Source organism: Gymnoscopelus braueri (assembly GCF_963280865.1).
Source record: "Gymnoscopelus braueri genome assembly, chromosome: 22".
Lineage (NCBI taxonomy): Eukaryota > Metazoa > Chordata > Actinopteri > Myctophiformes > Myctophidae > Gymnoscopelus > Gymnoscopelus braueri.
Genome location: NC_137624.1, coordinates 42,289,442 through 42,306,716, shown reverse-complemented (window position 1 = coordinate 42,306,716; position 17,275 = coordinate 42,289,442). Strand labels below are relative to the sequence as shown.

Below are 17,275 nucleotides of genomic sequence, written 5' to 3'. Positions count from 1 at the left end.
TGCAGCAGTCCAGTCAAACCCTAGTCAAACACACAGATTTCATTATTTTTCTGGCCATAGGGTGCAAATTTTAAATTGTGCTACTGTTATCTACTACAAATACTATTACCATTGAGTGATTGCAGTTTCTTCCAGGGGTGAAATGCTCCTTTAAGGGTCCCTGGAACAAAATATTTGAGATGGGGGTCCGCGGCCAAATACATATCATTTTGGGGGTCCTTGGCATGAAAAAGTTTGAGAACCACTGGTGTACAATACCACCACCACCACCAAGCTCCGGCGTTGTCAAGAGATCCCAGCCTCAGAGTTATTTTCTCCACACCGGGCTGTCCGTTATTCCGTCCAATGTGTCCGTCCGTCCGTTTGTCATCAACAAAGCTGGGTGCACCACAGTGGATTCGAACCCCTAGACTCCATGGTGGTTGACAGCACCACCTGAGTACTGTTTAATTTAAAACTAAACTATGTGCTGCTGTAGAGCTGTGCATAGACCTGTAGAACAGTCATGCTGTATTTCTAGTTCTCTGGAGCGGGTGTTGAGACATGGTGCAGCCTTCACCGTGGAACCAGTTTATTTTCATAAGCTATACAAAGAAAATGCTCCAGCATCCAACTTCTATCAGCACCTGGATTCTGCAGTACATTTACCACATATGGTAGCATCTGTATTTGTAGGTGTTGGAGATACAGATGCTTTAAACCTGGGGAAAATATGTGTATTTATGAGATGTATGATATAAAGGGTTAGACAGCATTTGGTCAGTATACATTTAGGAAGCAGCACATGAGTTCTGTGGGAACTAACCTGTGAATCTGATCATCTGTGATGATCAAATGAAGTCCTTGAAAAAACTAAAATAATCCCAAACAATTTCAGGGTCTGTGTGGGCTGGCCTGGGGTTGCTATGGCAATCGGTTTGCCATATTAGGGGAGATCAACAGGCACTGGCTTCCCTGTGATTGGCCAACTTAACCCATCGGCTTCGTGGATTGGCCAAGCTTCACCCATATAGGTCGCAGCGTGCCTTATATGAACGAATTCTTTCACATGACATGACCGTACCGATCCACGCTTTGTTCACGCCGGCCGGGACATGTTGCGCTGGACGGCGCATGTGAAAGGAGGGCCGACACGGTTCTTCCATGCAGCCGTGGCAGTGGGGAACAAGCTGTACTCCTTTGGCGTGCGCCACAGGAACGCCGTCATGGGCAGCAGGGACGACGAGATCGAGGTGCAGGTCTTCAACGCGGTGTCCCTGCGCTGGACGAAGCTGCCCCCGGTGGCGACCGGAAGAGAGCGCCCCCCCGAGGTTCCCTCCTTGCGCTACTACCACACGGCTGTGCTGATGGAAGACATCATCTACATCTGGGGAGGGTTCAAGTACACGGAGGAGGGGTACTGCAACGTGCTCTACGCGTTCGACGTCAACGCCCGCGCGTGGTTCAAGCCCAGGATGTCGGGGAGCGTTCCGGAGGCGAGGAGCGGTCACTCGGCCTGTGCGTTGGGGAAGGCCATGTATGTCTTGGGAGGACACAACTGGCAGTGTCGATGGACTAGCGACATCCACAAGTTGGACACCGCCACGATGTTCTGGTCCTTGATTGGCACCAGAGGTGCTCCGGCGCTTATTTCGGATTGGCACTCTGCCACCGTCATCGGGACGAAGATGTTTGTATTCGGGGGCCGCGGGAACGAGGACAACTACTACGACATCCGAGTATTTGACACGGAGACCAACCACTGGCTGAGCCTTCCTCCTTCACAGCTTCTTCCAGAGGGTCGCGTGGGTCATTCGGCCTTCATCTGCAACGGAGAGCTCTACATATTCGGTGGCCACAACACGGGCGAGATCTTCAACGATCTGTGGAAACTCAACGTAGGGACCCTCTCCTGGACAAGGGTGAAGCCCAAGGTGGAAAGCCCATATTTGTCTAGCATGTGCTGTTGCACGGTGGGAGACAGCGTCATCCTCTTTAGCGACTGCAAACAAGATGAAGATGAAGACGACGACGACATTAACGGCGTGTACATCTTAGACTTAAGTCCTAGTCTGAAGACACTAAGCAGGCTGTTAGTTCTTCATTACGGCCTGGAGCAGTCGGAACTGCCACACAACCTCAGATGGGAACTGGCAGCCGTGGCTGCCGCTAGAACGTGAGATTGGAGATTGGCACCCTTAGGCGAGGAAATAAGCACCTTTCTTCATCCAGACAGAAAGGAAAGCAGGGCACAGGAATGTTCTCGGTGATGCCAATAATCCCCCAGAACCGAGAGGGAGAAGTGAAGCGCTTAAGTCACTGTGGCCGATTCTGGTACTGCAGCTTAACTCCTTGACTGCCAATGACGAGATTTCTCGCCATATTCTGCTAAGGTGCAGTCTGCACGAGAATGACGAGATTTTGTGTTTTCGTGGTTTTCCACTAGATGGCGCTCTTTGCTCGCCTATGGGTCACCGTTTGGCTCCCAGTGAAGGAGAGAAGCAGCGGGTCACGTGATCGCAAAAAAAAAACCCAGCCTGTTCACTTCCTTGTTATTCGATATGGAAGAATGGCCTTTTCTCTGTTTTTGTTGCTTTTTGGCGAAAACTGCCTACATTCCACTGCCCATATCTATGGAACGGATGATCGCGGCGGCACGCTTTTTTCTCCGAGACATTCTACGAGACACGGATACGTCTTTTGAAGTGCTCGGGGGATTGATAATACAGGAGATGAATATTCTATGATTTGTGTTGTTAATGAAAACACAAAAAAAATAACGTTGGCAGTGGCTTAGCAAATTATGTTTTATTTCTGGCAGTCAAAGAGTTACTACAGCTGGGGCCAGACACACGGAACGAGCGAAAACGTTTGCGACCAACGGGCTCGATTCACAAGCTTGCGCACAAGCTTGCGCACAAGCTTGCGCATGGGGTTGCGCTCAGGGGTGACACTACTGGGCATGCGAGACGACGCGAAACGATGCGGATGAGCACCGTGACGTCACCGTCAACAAACACGGAAGAAGGGGTAAAAAGCGGTAAAAAGGGAGTATATGCGCTGGGGCGAGCAACTCCATACAAGTGAACGGACAGGGATTTCCGGTTGAATGGACCGGGATTTCCGGTTACCACTCTAGATATATTATGACTCTATGAGTGATGCCCACCAGGAATGAAGCAACATCATTACAGGAGAATATAGAGCACTGTTTCTCAACGTACGATCTATAGGGACCACCAGGGGGTCCATATTTATAGACCCTTTTTGGGTCTGTAACTCTGAGAGTGTACACATGGAACCAATTACAGGTCCATGTGTTTCCATTTGTACACTATCAGAGTTAAATTAACACTGAGGATTTTACAGTGTAGATTGGGCCTCCCCCATGAGATAAACAATAGGCTCTATGAACAGCAGCCATATTGGAAAGAAATTGGGCCTCTTCCTTACTTCCTTCACAGGTATTACCAAGTTTACTATTGAAGGCTCTGTTCCATTTAGTGTTGCACAGTGGTTCTCAAATGTTTTAATTTCAACGACCCCCATAACTCTGAGAGTGTAAAGATACGGGTCCATTTGGTTCCATTTGTACACTCTCAGAGTTACACACCCACAAAGGGACATTTGGAACCCCCTCAAGGAACCACGAGGGTTCCTGGACCACACTTTGAGACCCACTGGTGTAGCAGAGTGTTTCCAGTGAGCCAACATGACACAATATCAGCACCCTGACTCTGTTTGACCAGAATGGAACAGAGCCTTCATTAGTATCATTGGTAAAACCTGTGAAGGAAGTAAAGAAGAGGCCCAATTTCTTCCCAATATGGCTGCTGCATAGAGCCTATATTGCGTCAAATGGGGGTCCGGAGTCCTAAGTGCATATGGAACTGGGGGGAAATGAAAGAGGTACTAACTGAAGTACACCAGGACGAATGAGAAGAATATCTCTAATCCAATAAGAACATCTCTAAGAACTGCTACGCCCAGTTGATCTCTTATCAGGAATGGATGTAGAAACAAAGAAACAGACAGTTATGGCACTTCGACGAGAAGAAACCGGGGGTGGGAGAGGAAAATGAACGCAAAGGTGGAGACCTTGCGTTTTGTAATGTTTTATTTCTAAATCTTTGCTTTATTTTTTCTACTTTTTTTCCTTCTTTTTTATTTTGCTGCTGCTGTCAGGTTTGAGGCTACACCCCCCCCCCCCCCCCATCTGTATAAAATAGTGTTACAAAGGCTGTATTTAAAATCTAGACTTTTTCCAAAGACGATCAAGGATTCTCTAGAATTTTTCAACACATTTGCATCGTTTGGAGATGGGCTATGTTCCCTAAAGTCATGGGTATCCAAAGATACAAATACTCAAATAATGGACTACAGTACAGTATACTCTTCAGTACTGTCCATCACTGAATACCCTCTACTGATTGTAGATATACATGAGTCATTTCCCCATGCAGTTTAACCCATTGACCCAAGACCTGAGGCCGGTTCTACAAATGTCTTCTAAATCCTAACAGTTTTCTCAGTGATTCTCAAACCTTTCCATGTCAAGGACCCCCAAAATGATATGTATTTGGCCGCGGACCCCCATCTCAAAATGTGTTGTTCCAGGGACCCCCAGAAGCAAAGATTTGAGTTAAAAATGTTCGCTTTAAAAAAAAAAAAAATGCACAAATCCTTGTGATTTTTCAAAAATAGCAGATCTACAAGCTCGTATACAGCTTGTATATTGTTAGATTTCTGCTGAACCTATGACACCATTAAAAGTAAATCTATCGTAAGGTATTGGTTCAGTGGTTCTGTTAAGTGGGGAGACGTGAAAACACCCTTAAAAATGAAAGTGACAGGAGATTAACAATTGTGAGATCAAATCATTTATTATCCTTAAACTAAGTATACAATTATGAGCCTAGAAACTATTAGAATGAATTATCAAACAAACAATAAAGATACTACACCAGATATATATTACATCGGAGCTCCGAGATACACGCCTCTCAAGCAGATCGAGAAGTTTGTAATAACATAATATTTTTCTCATCAAGCTTTTATATCTCTGGCATATAGATTAAAATAAAATCATCAACAGGAGTCGCTGTTGATCCATCGTAGGGGATCGAGCAGGCGGCTCCCATCCCGTGCGTTCTCGCGACCCATCGTTGGGGCGGGCAAGGCCCCCCTCCCTGTGTGTTCATTCTCTCACGGCTACTCCGGGCTGCAAGATGACCTTGGCTCCTTCAGGGTACCTGTGGAATGTACCCTCCCTAAAACTCCTCTCTTCTGTACTACTGTAGATAACACTATGTCTAACACTGTCTACTGTATTGGAGCGTTATACTGAATCTGAGGAAATGTTACACTGAGTTTTGCTTCAGGAGACATTTGATGGCAATTGACATCATAGCTATTATCAGTTGGCACTACAATGAATGTATACAATAGTTTTAGACCACAAAGACTAACTTTATGAAATCATTAAGGCACTCTGACCATTAAAGTAAGTTTGCCTGCAGTCAGATGAATCACTCGAGGGGAGTGAGAGAGAGAGAGGGCCTCTAAGGCGATATGATCTCATCTCATGCTAATAACATCGCTTTGGAATATAAGGTCATAGTGACACATTTATACTAAAACTCAACACTTTTAGACCTACAAATTATTCAAATGTACGCACAGTATAAAATCTAACTATTAGTGTATTGCTCAAGTAATCAGAATAGCTGGGTTTAATTCTGAAAACACTCTAATTTCCTTCCAATTCCCCCTTTCACCTACCCAAAAAGGTAGGTGAACTCTAATAAGGGAAATTATGAAGGACAGGATACACCTAAATCTACAGTGTTAAGTCACAATTCATTGCCATTTGGTCCTCGTGTGTGTCTGGGTTAGAATAAAAGGTTAGGCACGTCATTCTGGGTCTTCAGGTACTGCAATAAAAAATAGTAATTAAAACACACATATACTCCCATGCCACTACCCACTGCGAACAGCCAAAACCCCAAAAGACCCAAACTGCCCCAGTGTCCCCCTTTGCTGACTGCTGAATCACATGGTAGACCTGACTGGCTGGGGAGGAAAAAAGACAGACAGACAGACCGTCCGACCGACAGACAAAACCTCCTTCAGCCAACATAAAGCAAGCATAGCATGACACACACAGATTATGCTGGATTCTGGGTATACCTCCTGTCCGTTTCTCCTGTGTCTGTTAGAAAAATAGAGGCTTTCAATGTAATTAGGGTCTGTACACTTTGTAATACATTTTCTACACATTTTGCTCAGGTCCAGGGGCGTCCCCCTTTTTGACCTAAAAATAGCTGGTCCGTGACTTTTTCGATCTGTGGTTAGTTCATCTGGGGAATGATCAATCACTTAAGTTAACAGATGGCTGTACAACAGTTAATACAATCGCAATACTTCCCCCAACGCCAACTTTAAATTACTGACACTATTGTAATATTGTTTTGGGCTGCTACACATCCACTTCCATCATATCTGACCAAATTATTTTTAGAATGTATTCACTCTCAACTAAACATGCGCCGCGCCATCTGCCACTTGTTAAAAAATAAAATAAAAAATAAAAACATTCCTTGTTCTTATCATATATTTTATTATTATTTATGTTCCTTCTGACATTCAGTCCTACCCCACAAGACAATGAGATAATTTTAATTTACTGTCATATCAAACATCAAATTCAGAGGCCCTTACTTATGGAACCTCCACTATATTTAATTTATTCCATACTGTACTCCAATTATTTCGTACTCATTATTTTCCCACTGCTCCCCTTATAAGCTTGCATTATTTGATATCGTTTTTATTGAGCTTTTAATACAACTAAACTAAACTAAACTTCTCTGTCTGTTCAATCACACCACTTACATACAGGCCGTGGCAGTCAAATCACCCTCTTGGCTCTTTTACTTCTAAACATCACATACAGAAGCTCTCCCTCCTCTCTTTCTCTCTCAAGCCCTCTGATAACATTCTTTTTTCCATTCAACGCCCCTCATTTAATATTTTAACAAACTTTCTTGTCCTATTGTTCCAAACTTCACCTCCACTACGCCTACTTACTTAATTACTACATACACTTGTAATCTGTGGTCAGGGTGCCAGTCAGTGTATAGTGTGAGTTTTCTATGTCTCTGCCATGGTCGTATACTACAGTATGTGTGGTTATATATTGTTTGTCTTACATTTTCCATTGTAACACTTAAATGTGATGAATGTCGCAATGCTTGTTAAAACCTGGACCTGTCTCTCTCCCCCTTTTTCTGAAAAAAGGACAACGGTATCTCCTTTTTCAGAAACATACAAATAAAAGGGTGTTGTGAATAAAACCAATTCTGCCCTACTTTCGCCATTTAATACTTTAATTACCAACTTGCCAGAGGAAAATTAGCTTTCACATGCTTTGGGGCTGGAGACCCTGGTTTGACATCTTCCAGTGGCTCGGTCACGTGACACACTCCTCCACACTCCTCCTGCCGGAAGACAGACGCAAAACAGTTTATGTTTTCCTGAGCACCCCCAAAATGCTCATTCGATATAGTTCTCTCTCCTGCACGTGTCGCATGTTTATTGCAACCAATCCAGCTGTATGTCTACTGACGTATTGTCCAAAAGCTGTAGTGTCCCTCCATGTAAGAAAACAAAGTCCATATTGTCCAGACCACAAACATTGTATGCCCCTCGGATGTGAACGCAAATTTTCTCTGTACTTGGGCGATTTATTTATTTTTAAAATGGCAGTTATAATAATTTGGCAGTTAGCAGTATTATCATCATTATTATTTATTCCTCTTAAACTTTTGCTTATCGTGCGTGAAATGTATGGTTTTGTATGTGTACTGCAGCAGCTAAGCAATGTCATGTATGTTGTGTGTGACCGTGCTTGCACTCTGACATCTCTCCTACTCTCTCATACTCCCTTCTATCATCACCTTTTTCTTCCTTTTCTCCCAGTTCTGCTTAACCCTGTAATCCTCCTCAACAACTGTCCTTCCTCACTCGCTCACTTAAGTCCTATGTGTGACCTGTGACCAGCGCTTTCTGTATCTGACTCCTCAATCTATGAATTATACATTCTTCCTGGTTTCTCACCCAACTCGTGTCTCTGACCAAATAATTTTACTCTGTCTTGCGTCTGCTGGAGAATTATTTTCGTCACTATGCCATAAAAGGCCTCTGACACCAGCGGACCGACAAATCTAATGGGGTCAGTGTCGGGTAGGGGCAGGCAGGCAGGCGTTACATATCGAGCTGTGACGCCCAGTGATTAATTATAACCATAGCGGTACTAGGTCTCCAATGAACATGATCTCCAGCTGTCTGAAAACTCCACGCTGGAATGGGTTTCAGGTGTCGGTAGTTTGTTTCGATGAAGGAATTAAGGGATCCGAGAGTATCTCTCTGTGGCCAACTCAGTGATGTAGAATAATGTATCAAAGGAACATAAATGATCGCATTTGGGAATAGCCAAAGTATAAAATAATGGATAAAGTCGTTAGAATCTGAAGTGACACAGATGCTTTCCCGGTTTTAATGGGTGAAGCACAACACACACATGTGTGAAGCTGATCAGGAAACAGTTTGGCAAAAATGACCGATGCTTTCCTGCTCTTAACTGGCTGCAGGCCAAATCCTTTACCATGGCCAGATTATAATCATAAAGTGATGGATTGACATAACCAGAACATCCTCTGTATCACAAAGGCGTGCAAGATGATCTTATCAAGATTATCTTGTCAGTTTCAAGCTTTGTGTCGTGATAAAAAAAACTCACTCTCTCACACACACACACACACACACACACACACACACACACAGACACACAGACACACACACACACACGGATGTTGAAATAAGACAGGAGTGTCACCTGTCAGCTTGAAACTAAACACGTGTTGTAGCTAGCCGTCGGACAGAAACCTTGTATCTCTGTATTTCAACTTTTGTATGTTGTATTCATAAATTAGATCAGTACTTTATCCTGAATCGCTGCCCTCTACAGACACCCTCCTCTCTAGCATCAGGGGTCTTGAGCTCTACAGTGTTGTTAGCTCCTTTGTCATGCCACAGTAGGTGGTGCGCCTTTTGCCTTTCCTATGGCTTTGGCACCCATAGTGTCAGTTTGTTCGCCACTAGTTCCGGGTGCCCAGTGGTGGAAAAAGTACTCAAAAAGTAAAAGTACCAATACTGCAATATAAAAATACTCTGTTACAAGTAAAAATCCAAAATTAAAAATGTACTTGAGTAAAAGTACAAAAGTATTGGCATCAAAATGTACTTAAAGTACCAAAAGTAAAAGTACTAAATATTTGAAAATAGCCGATCTACAAGCTCACAACGCGTCGCATCGCGACGCGTTGTGAGCTTGTAGATCTGCTATTTTCAAATAGCCTATGTATAAAATAGGGCTGAAGTGGTTAATGTATGTTTCCTTATATCATAGTTTATATCTGAAAAGTAACTAGTAACTAAAGTTTTCAAATAATTGTAGTGGAGTAAAAGTACAATATTTTCCTCTGAGATGTAGTGGAGTAGAAGTAAAAGTATTGGAAATTGGAAATACTCAAGTAAAGTACAAATACCTCAAAATTGTACTTAAGTACTTGAGTAAATGTACTTAGTTACTTTCCACCACTGCGGGTGCCAGACGCAGTTCCCAGCCAGCCTGTTCCATTGAAGCTGTCCAGGCCCCAAGAGCTGTCCTCGACTGCCTCGAGCGCCGTCTCGTCAGCAGTGGCAATGGTTTTGTCCTCCGTGTTGACTGTGAGTACTTTTGAGCTTGAGGCCGATCTTCCTGTGCTGATCTGTCCTTTCTCTGCTGTATCCGAGACTAGGGCAATGTCATCTGCGTAGTTGATTGTGAGTCTCAGGGCATGGTCCATCGCTATAATGGACAGGAAGGGGGTCAGGGTGTCACCCTATACGGCCTTAGCTTTTTGGACACACACACACACACACACACACACACACACACACACACACACACACACACACACACATACACCGATGTGACACGTTGTGAGCTGTTCCAAACTTGTTTACACCCAACAGCAACAATGTACTTTATGAGGAAGAGATGCACTGCATCCCTATTGTGCAGGACTGGGGGAAACCCCATTGATTAAACAACAACACACATTTATGGAGATGATCAGGAAACAGTTTGTCAGGCTGTCTTAACACAAGTGAATTGTTGAAATGTGAGATGAGTTCACATAGCAGGGAGTGGAGGGCCCGCACTTCTCATTGCATCGCATTATATGTTTGAAATCAATTCAATTTCTCTCCTGTGCACACAGGCATGCTCTATTAGCTCAGCTGTAAACATTTCAGCAATTGCACAGGGTCCCGGGTTTGAATCCGGGGTAGGTATATATAGTACACTCTGTATATCATATTGACACTACAGGAATGACTATTATATTGACTCCTTCGAAAGTTTACGGGCCCTGGGTAGGCAACCCAGCCTGGCATTGGTCTCAGAGTTTAACTAGAAAAGTGCACTCCTCTGAGCGCAGGTCTCCGCCAGGCTGGGTTGCCTACCCGGGGCCCGTGAACCTTCGAAGGCAGTTGTAAACAATTGGAGTGGTATCCAAGAAATCTGACTGATACATGTTGATCACATGACTTCAGAGATAATAATAACAATGTGTGTTTTGGAGAAAACACAAAATGGCGTAAAATCTAGTCTAGCACAAATGAACAGGGCCTTTATGGGGAGCCTGCTGGGAGTGTTCAAGCAAAGTTTCACACCGATCGGTCCAACGGTGCCGGAGATTAGCTGCACACACACACACACACACACACACACACACACACACACACACACACACACACGGACATGTTGAAATGAGACACACCTGTCTTCTCGTTTGAAACCATATTTTTATGTAACACTTTTAATGATTGGTTTTTACATAAATAAACTGGGGGATGGGGGAGCCCGACAACCCCTAGCGGTAGCGTAGGGGAGCGCAGGCTCTAGTGGTTTGGACATACAGTACAAGGTTTCCAACTGACTACAATATACTGAAGATACCTGACTGTAATGTCTACCTGCATCCCTCCCTCATACCCCCCCCCCCCAAATTCCCCAGCCTCCACAACCCCCCGCTCCCATAACCCCCACACCCCGTAGCCCGAAACCCCACCCCCATACCCCCCCAAACCCCCACATAGTCATAACCCCCAATCCCCCATAACTCATCTTACGAATTATAAGTATAAGATGTGAGATGAGTCCACAGAGCATCATTTTAAGCACTCTCTCTCACACACACACACACACACACACACACACACACACACACACACACACACACACACACACACACACACACACACACACGTGCAATGATGTTGAAATACTGTAAGACGGACTGTCACCTGTCAGTTGGAAACAAAACATGTACTGTAGGAGGATTAGTGCTACATACCTTGTGCAGGACTGGGTGTTACCCCACTAATTAACCCATTAAGACCTGAGACCGATTCTACAAATGTCTTCTAAATCCTAAAATGTTTCTGAAAAACCATGTTGTTATATTAGTGATGCTCAACATGTTTTCATGTCAAGGACCCCCCAAATGATATGTATTTGGCTGCGGACCCCCCAGAAGCAATGGTTTGAGTTAAAAATGGTCGCTATAAAAACATATATTCAGATGACCCCCCCCAATCTTACAGAGCAAGCAGTTAGGGCCCCACCCCATACCCCCCCACCCACATCATCTTCCATACCTCCACCATACCCCTGAAAGGAGGTTAAAAAATAAGTTATGATTCTTGAAAGCATGACAGGTAACCTATTGAATGTCCCAACCCATGAGTTATATGTGTGCAAAGTTTGGAGACAATTGCAGTACTGGTGAGGAGGTGAATGGATAAACATAGGACGCGTTACGAATTATAAGTATAAGATGTGAGATGAGTCCACAGAACATCATTTTAAGCACTCTCTCACACACACACACGCACATGCACACGCACACGCACACGCACACGCACACACACACATGCAATGATGTTGAAATACTTTAAGACGGACTGTCACCTGTCAGTTGGAAACAAAACATGTACTGTAGGAGGATTAGTGCTACAGTACCTGTGTGCAGGACTGGGTGTTACCCCACTGATTAACCCATTCAGACCTGAGACCGATTCTCCAAATGTCTTCTATATCCTAAAATGTTAATGAAAAACCATGTTATATTAGTGGTGATCAACATGTTTTCATGTCAAGGACCCCCCAAATGATATGTATTTGGCTGCGGACCCCATCTCAAAATATTTTGTTCCAGGGACCCCCCAGAAGCAAAGCTTTGAGTTAAAAATGGTCGCTATAAAAACATATATTCAGAGATATGCACACATTTTCACCATCTTTCAGAAAAAGCAGATCTACAAGCTTACAGCTCGGCACAAAGTGACTCCCTATGAGCTTGTATATCTGCTATTTTTGAATAGCCAAAGTATAAAATAATGGTTGAAGTGGTTAAAATCTAAAGTGACACAGAATAGATGCTTTCCCGGTTTTAATTGGTTAAGCACAACACACACATTGTGTGAAGTTGATCAGGAAACAGTTTGGCAAACTGAAGAAACCTGACACTAATATCTAGTTCCTTCATGCACGACTGGGGGGGAAACCCCATTGATTAAGCACAACACACATGTATGAAGATAATCAGGAAACGGATTGGGGAGGATTTTCATATCACAGTGAAAATGAAATGTGAGATGAGTCGTCCAGCCAGCCTTTATAAACCCCACATCGTTTGGACCTCAGAACATTCTGCAGCCATGTTCCTGAACGTCCTCGTGATGGTGTTGGCTCTCTGCACACAACCACTGTCAGCCAGGAGTTACTACCGGACCCTCCGGGTTTCTAATGGTGGACCTTGGGGATCCTGGTACCGTACGCAGATGTGCCCAAGTGGCTCATTTGCTGGAGGATTCAGTACGCGGGTGAGACAATTTACTCTGTTCATTACATTTTAATGCACCATATTTACTGAATTCCTGAATGGCATTCACCATTTCATATATTAGATGGTTTGGCTGCTATTCAATGCTAACATTCGGTTTCTTCATTGATTATTTTATGTTCAGATTTGATCTGCAACTTGAATTCAGGCGCAACCTTGATTAGAGAAAAGGTATTTCAGCATGCACATGCTGCAAAGTGGATGTCAGATTAATACTTATCTACTGGCCAAATGTAATTAAGGTTTTAGGACAGAAGTTTTGCATTGTTTTGTGTCTGAATGCAGCTCTGCTAGCGGTAGGGCTCTAAGGTATGTAAGGCATGTTTTTTGGCTCTACGGCTGAAAGGAGTGTGAGGTTTGTTGGTCAGTCAGTCCATCTGTCCATCCATTGTTCTGTCGGTCCAACACTTTGGTGTCAAACAAAAATATCCTGAAATCTACTGGCTAAGTTGCCATGGATTCTTCCGCGGGTTCATGAACCCTATATGGATGAACCCTAGTGATTTTGGTCATCCCGTGGCCTTTCATCTACCACCACCATTAGTCCAAACTTTAGTGTCAACCTTTTCTTCATTTTTAAGGATGGCAACCACTTTGATTAATGTGGGTGCGAGGAGAAGCATTGACTCTAGGGGCTGCTACAGGGGCCTTTGGGACCTTGTCTTTTTTTTATTCTATTCTCTCTGCTTGTGGTGTTTATCGTATTCTCGTTGTTGGTCTGCATACTGTACAGGTGGAGGGCCGTCAGGGCTGGGGAGATGACACTGCAGTGAATGGAATTAGCCTGTATTGTGTCAGGAATGGGCGTTTTGTGCAATCTGTGCAATCCCATTTTGGACGGTACGTATAAGACACCTCACACTTTACAAGAGCCATAGCTCAATGTTAAAATCAGACTAAATGTAATTAATGTATACATTTAAATTAAGTTTATATTTCACAATTTGTATGTGTGACCGTTTTTGATTTACAGCAAGTCATTGTGAATTTTAGCATTTTAGTTTTTTTCATTTACGGTCACATTATTATTGTGTTAATATCGGTGAAATATCGGTTAATATCTTTGAAATATCCGTCAATATCTGTGAAATATCTGTCAATATTGTTTCAAATAATAGGAATTATTTTGACATCGGTTCGATACCGATATTGCATTTTTAATGAAATAGCGGCCGATATCGATATGCTACCGATAATATCGTGCATCACTAAATAAAAGTGTTCCTGTGTTTTTCTCTCCTAGCTGGGGTCACTGGACAGCCGTGAAGTGGTGCAGATCAGGTCTGATACTTAAACGTTTCAAGCTGAGTGTGGAGCCTAGGCAGGGTGGAGGCGATGACACTGCTGTCAACAACATCCACTTCTCGTGCAGCAACGGTCAAGAGCTGACTGGCCATGGCATGCCGTGGGGAAGATGGGGGGGCTGGAGCAGTTGGTGTGATCGTCCATGTGGAGGAATCTGCGGGATCCAGACACGGGTGGAGCCACGTCAAGGGGGTGGAGACGACACCGCGCTAAATGATGTGCGCTTTGTTTGCTGCTCTAACTGATTCTAATACCCTCCTTCATCTAATACAAGTTTATATCTTTTAGGGATTAAGTTCAACATTTTAGAGGGCAAAAACGGTATTCATGATGGAGGGTACATATATACATATATCCAACATATTTGGTGTCTTTTCCTACTTTACTGTGTAGAGCTAGTCTGTTCTGCCCAGCTGTTCCAGGCAATGCTGTTTCATTATAAAATGACACCCTTGTGGTAAACAATGAATGACCTCAAAGCGTGGTTTGGGGTGTGACATTCCAAAGTTTCTCAAAGCCCGCCGTTGGCACTTCAGTGGAACATCAGTGGATTCTGGATTGTCCAATCATTGTCACTGAGAAAGGGGGGCGTTTGCCATGTGTGAAATGGTTCCGGGTGGGAATTATAAGCAATATTACACAAGAGAGTGCGTTATTGTGATTATTGGCACGCCGGTGATGCGGTCAGGGAAGAGGCAGAGGCGAGTTCCGCAAGTGTCACAGAAGTGCCAATAATCACGGTAAAGCACACCCTCGAGTGTGATATTGCGATTATACAACAGTCACCATCAAAATAACACAACATATCAAAATGTATTCATATTGCGGGACATTTCTCTCTCAAAATAACAACCTTTCTGCGAGTGTTATCTCTGTGATCCTGGAAATACATGGGGTCCATTTGACAGAGACAGAGTCCTTGTTTACTCAGCCACGCTAGACAACTTTTCTCAGACTGGACACATAGAGAAACAAAACTTAACAATCTCATTGTATTTAAGATATTCGATAGAAATAAAAAAAATAATGAAAGCCAGATTTTGCTACTACGGTCGTCGGTCGCAAACTTCCCACGATAACCGCTAGCCTTAGCCGGCTCTGCTCTGCCGAGACTCTGTCTGATCAGCCCAGCTGATCTTTATATTTTGATTAGGTGTGACGCTGTCATGTTGAAGCACGGCTAGATAGCTATTTCGACCAAACGGATTGCTTCGTCGGAACTACCTGTTGTATAATTAGCCTATTTTCACACCTGGCAAATCAGGCATGACAATGGGGGGGGGGGGGGGGGACAGGCAAATTGAAGAGGTCAGATGTCATGTCTGTAGCAAACCGTGCTGAGCTGAGAGGTCATGAGGTATGAATCAATTGGAAAACTGCAGATGAATACAGCAATAAATAAACATTTTCACTTCTGCAATGCAACAAATCTTGTGTGTGTGTGTGTGTTTTGTCAACCCATTAAGACCTGAGGCCGATTCTACAAATGCTTTCTAAATCAGTAGTTCTCAAACTTTTTCATAATTCAAAATTATTCAAAATATTTAATTATGCCAACCAGGTTTAGGCATAGGGGTAAGGGCTGCGCACAACATAGGGCTCATAGACATCAAAGGGGGCTTGAGCCCCGTCCCTTTTACCCGACTGTAAAAAAAAAGTGCCCTCTCCAGACAACAAATGCAACTTTTACTACTAAAGAAATGCAAATGCACTCTTTTTATAATGCTTGAAGGCAGCATTCAAGAGAATCACCTCTTCCATTCTCTCCTGAACATGAATGCAGCATTTTGTGCAAACCAGCATTAAGACCTGAGGCAGATTCGACAAATGCCTTCTGAATCAGTAGTTCTCAAACTTTTTCATAATTCATAATTATTCAACCTGTTTCTAACACTTTCAATTTTTTTCAAAAATGTTTAAAAAGATTGCATAAGAAGTGAGGCAATGTGAGCTTGTAGATCTGCGATCTTTTAGATAGCCGACGCTAAAATCTAAAATGACACAGATGTCTTTCTCGGTTTTATTGGGGTTTTAATATATCCTGTGTGTCCAACTGTGCTCTCTCTAACCGTATGGCTTCTAGGAACTCTTTACGTTTTCAGGTCACAGCCGGACCTGGTTCTATTTCTGTTCAGCCTAACATACAACATTTACTTTAACCCATTAAGACCCAGGAAAGCATCGGCCATTTTAGATTTTAACCAGTTCAACCATTATCTTATACTTTGGCTATTCAAAAATGAGCTTGTAGATATGCAATTTTTTTTTGAAAAATTGTGGAAAATGTGTGCAAATGTTTGAATATATGTATATATTTTTAAGCGAACATTTGTAACTCAAATCTTCTGGGGGATTCAACAAAATGTGATTGATTGATTTGATTGAATATTTTATCAGGCAAAAATGTAAAACAGCACAGTTACATTTAAAATACTTTGTCTGAAAGGTCCGTTCAAAAAAGGTCTTGTTTCCATTGAGGTCCTTGGTATTCAATTCATAGTCTTCATGTCTTCAAAATCCTTCCAAAACAGTTTTTTTGAAAAAAATTATGTTGCATACATATCAAAAATGATATGTATTTGGCTGTGGACCCCCATTTCAAAATAATTGAAATGGGTGGTTTCCGCAGAAGTTTTGACAGAGTTAAAAATGTTCGCTTTAAAGAATATATATATATATATATTCAAAGATTTGCACACATTTTCACGATTTTTCAAAAATAGCAGATCTACAAGCTTGTAGATCTGCTATTTTTTGAATAGCCAAATAAATCTTAAAATGACACGACAGATGCGTTCCCGGTCTTAAAGGGTTAACAGTCGACTGGCCCACAATGACTGTAGCGGCATATGAATAGAACATGGCCTCAGGGCCACTGGAACTAAATGTAATCGGCTGTATAAGTGCAGTAAGTAGGTCGCATCGGGCCAGGGACCAGGGTCTCTGTCCCCTTTTCAATGGCCCAAGGACCAGGGGTC

The 17,275-nt window shown here is 43.2% G+C and overlaps 2 protein-coding genes across 2 annotated transcripts; both read left to right on the top strand.

Annotated features, from left to right (window-relative positions):
* Positions 1-1,094: 1,094 nt before the first annotated feature.
* Positions 1,095-2,159, top strand: LOC308079044 (kelch domain-containing protein 3-like; the record flags this gene model as incomplete). Its single annotated transcript, XM_080420381.1, has 1 exon — positions 1,095-2,159. The coding sequence occupies one exon, from the start codon at positions 1,095-1,097 to the stop codon at positions 2,157-2,159; it is 1,065 nt and encodes a 354-aa protein (XP_080276507.1).
* Positions 2,160-12,717: 10,558 nt separating this feature from the next.
* Positions 12,718-15,714, top strand: LOC308077791 (vitelline membrane outer layer protein 1-like). Its single transcript, XM_080418722.1, has 3 exons — positions 12,718-12,972; positions 13,726-13,832; positions 14,236-15,714. Exons 1-3 carry the CDS (start codon positions 12,733-12,735, stop codon positions 14,540-14,542), a joined length of 654 nt encoding a protein of 217 aa, XP_080274848.1. The 5' UTR covers positions 12,718-12,732; the 3' UTR covers positions 14,543-15,714.
* Positions 15,715-17,275: the final 1,561 nt, after the last annotated feature.

Bases quoted from the DNA above. Each gene is read 5' to 3' on its own strand.
- LOC308077791 (XM_080418722.1), top strand. From the start codon at position 12,733: ATGAAATGTGAGATGAGTCGTCCAGCCAGCCTTTATAAACCCCACATC. The intron at 12,973-13,725 runs GTGAGACAATTT...CATACTGTACAG, and splicing joins CTGGAGGATTCAGTACGCGG to GTGGAGGGCCGTCAGGGCTG. The intron at 13,833-14,235 runs GTACGTATAAGA...TTTCTCTCCTAG, and splicing joins GTGCAATCCCATTTTGGACG to CTGGGGTCACTGGACAGCCG.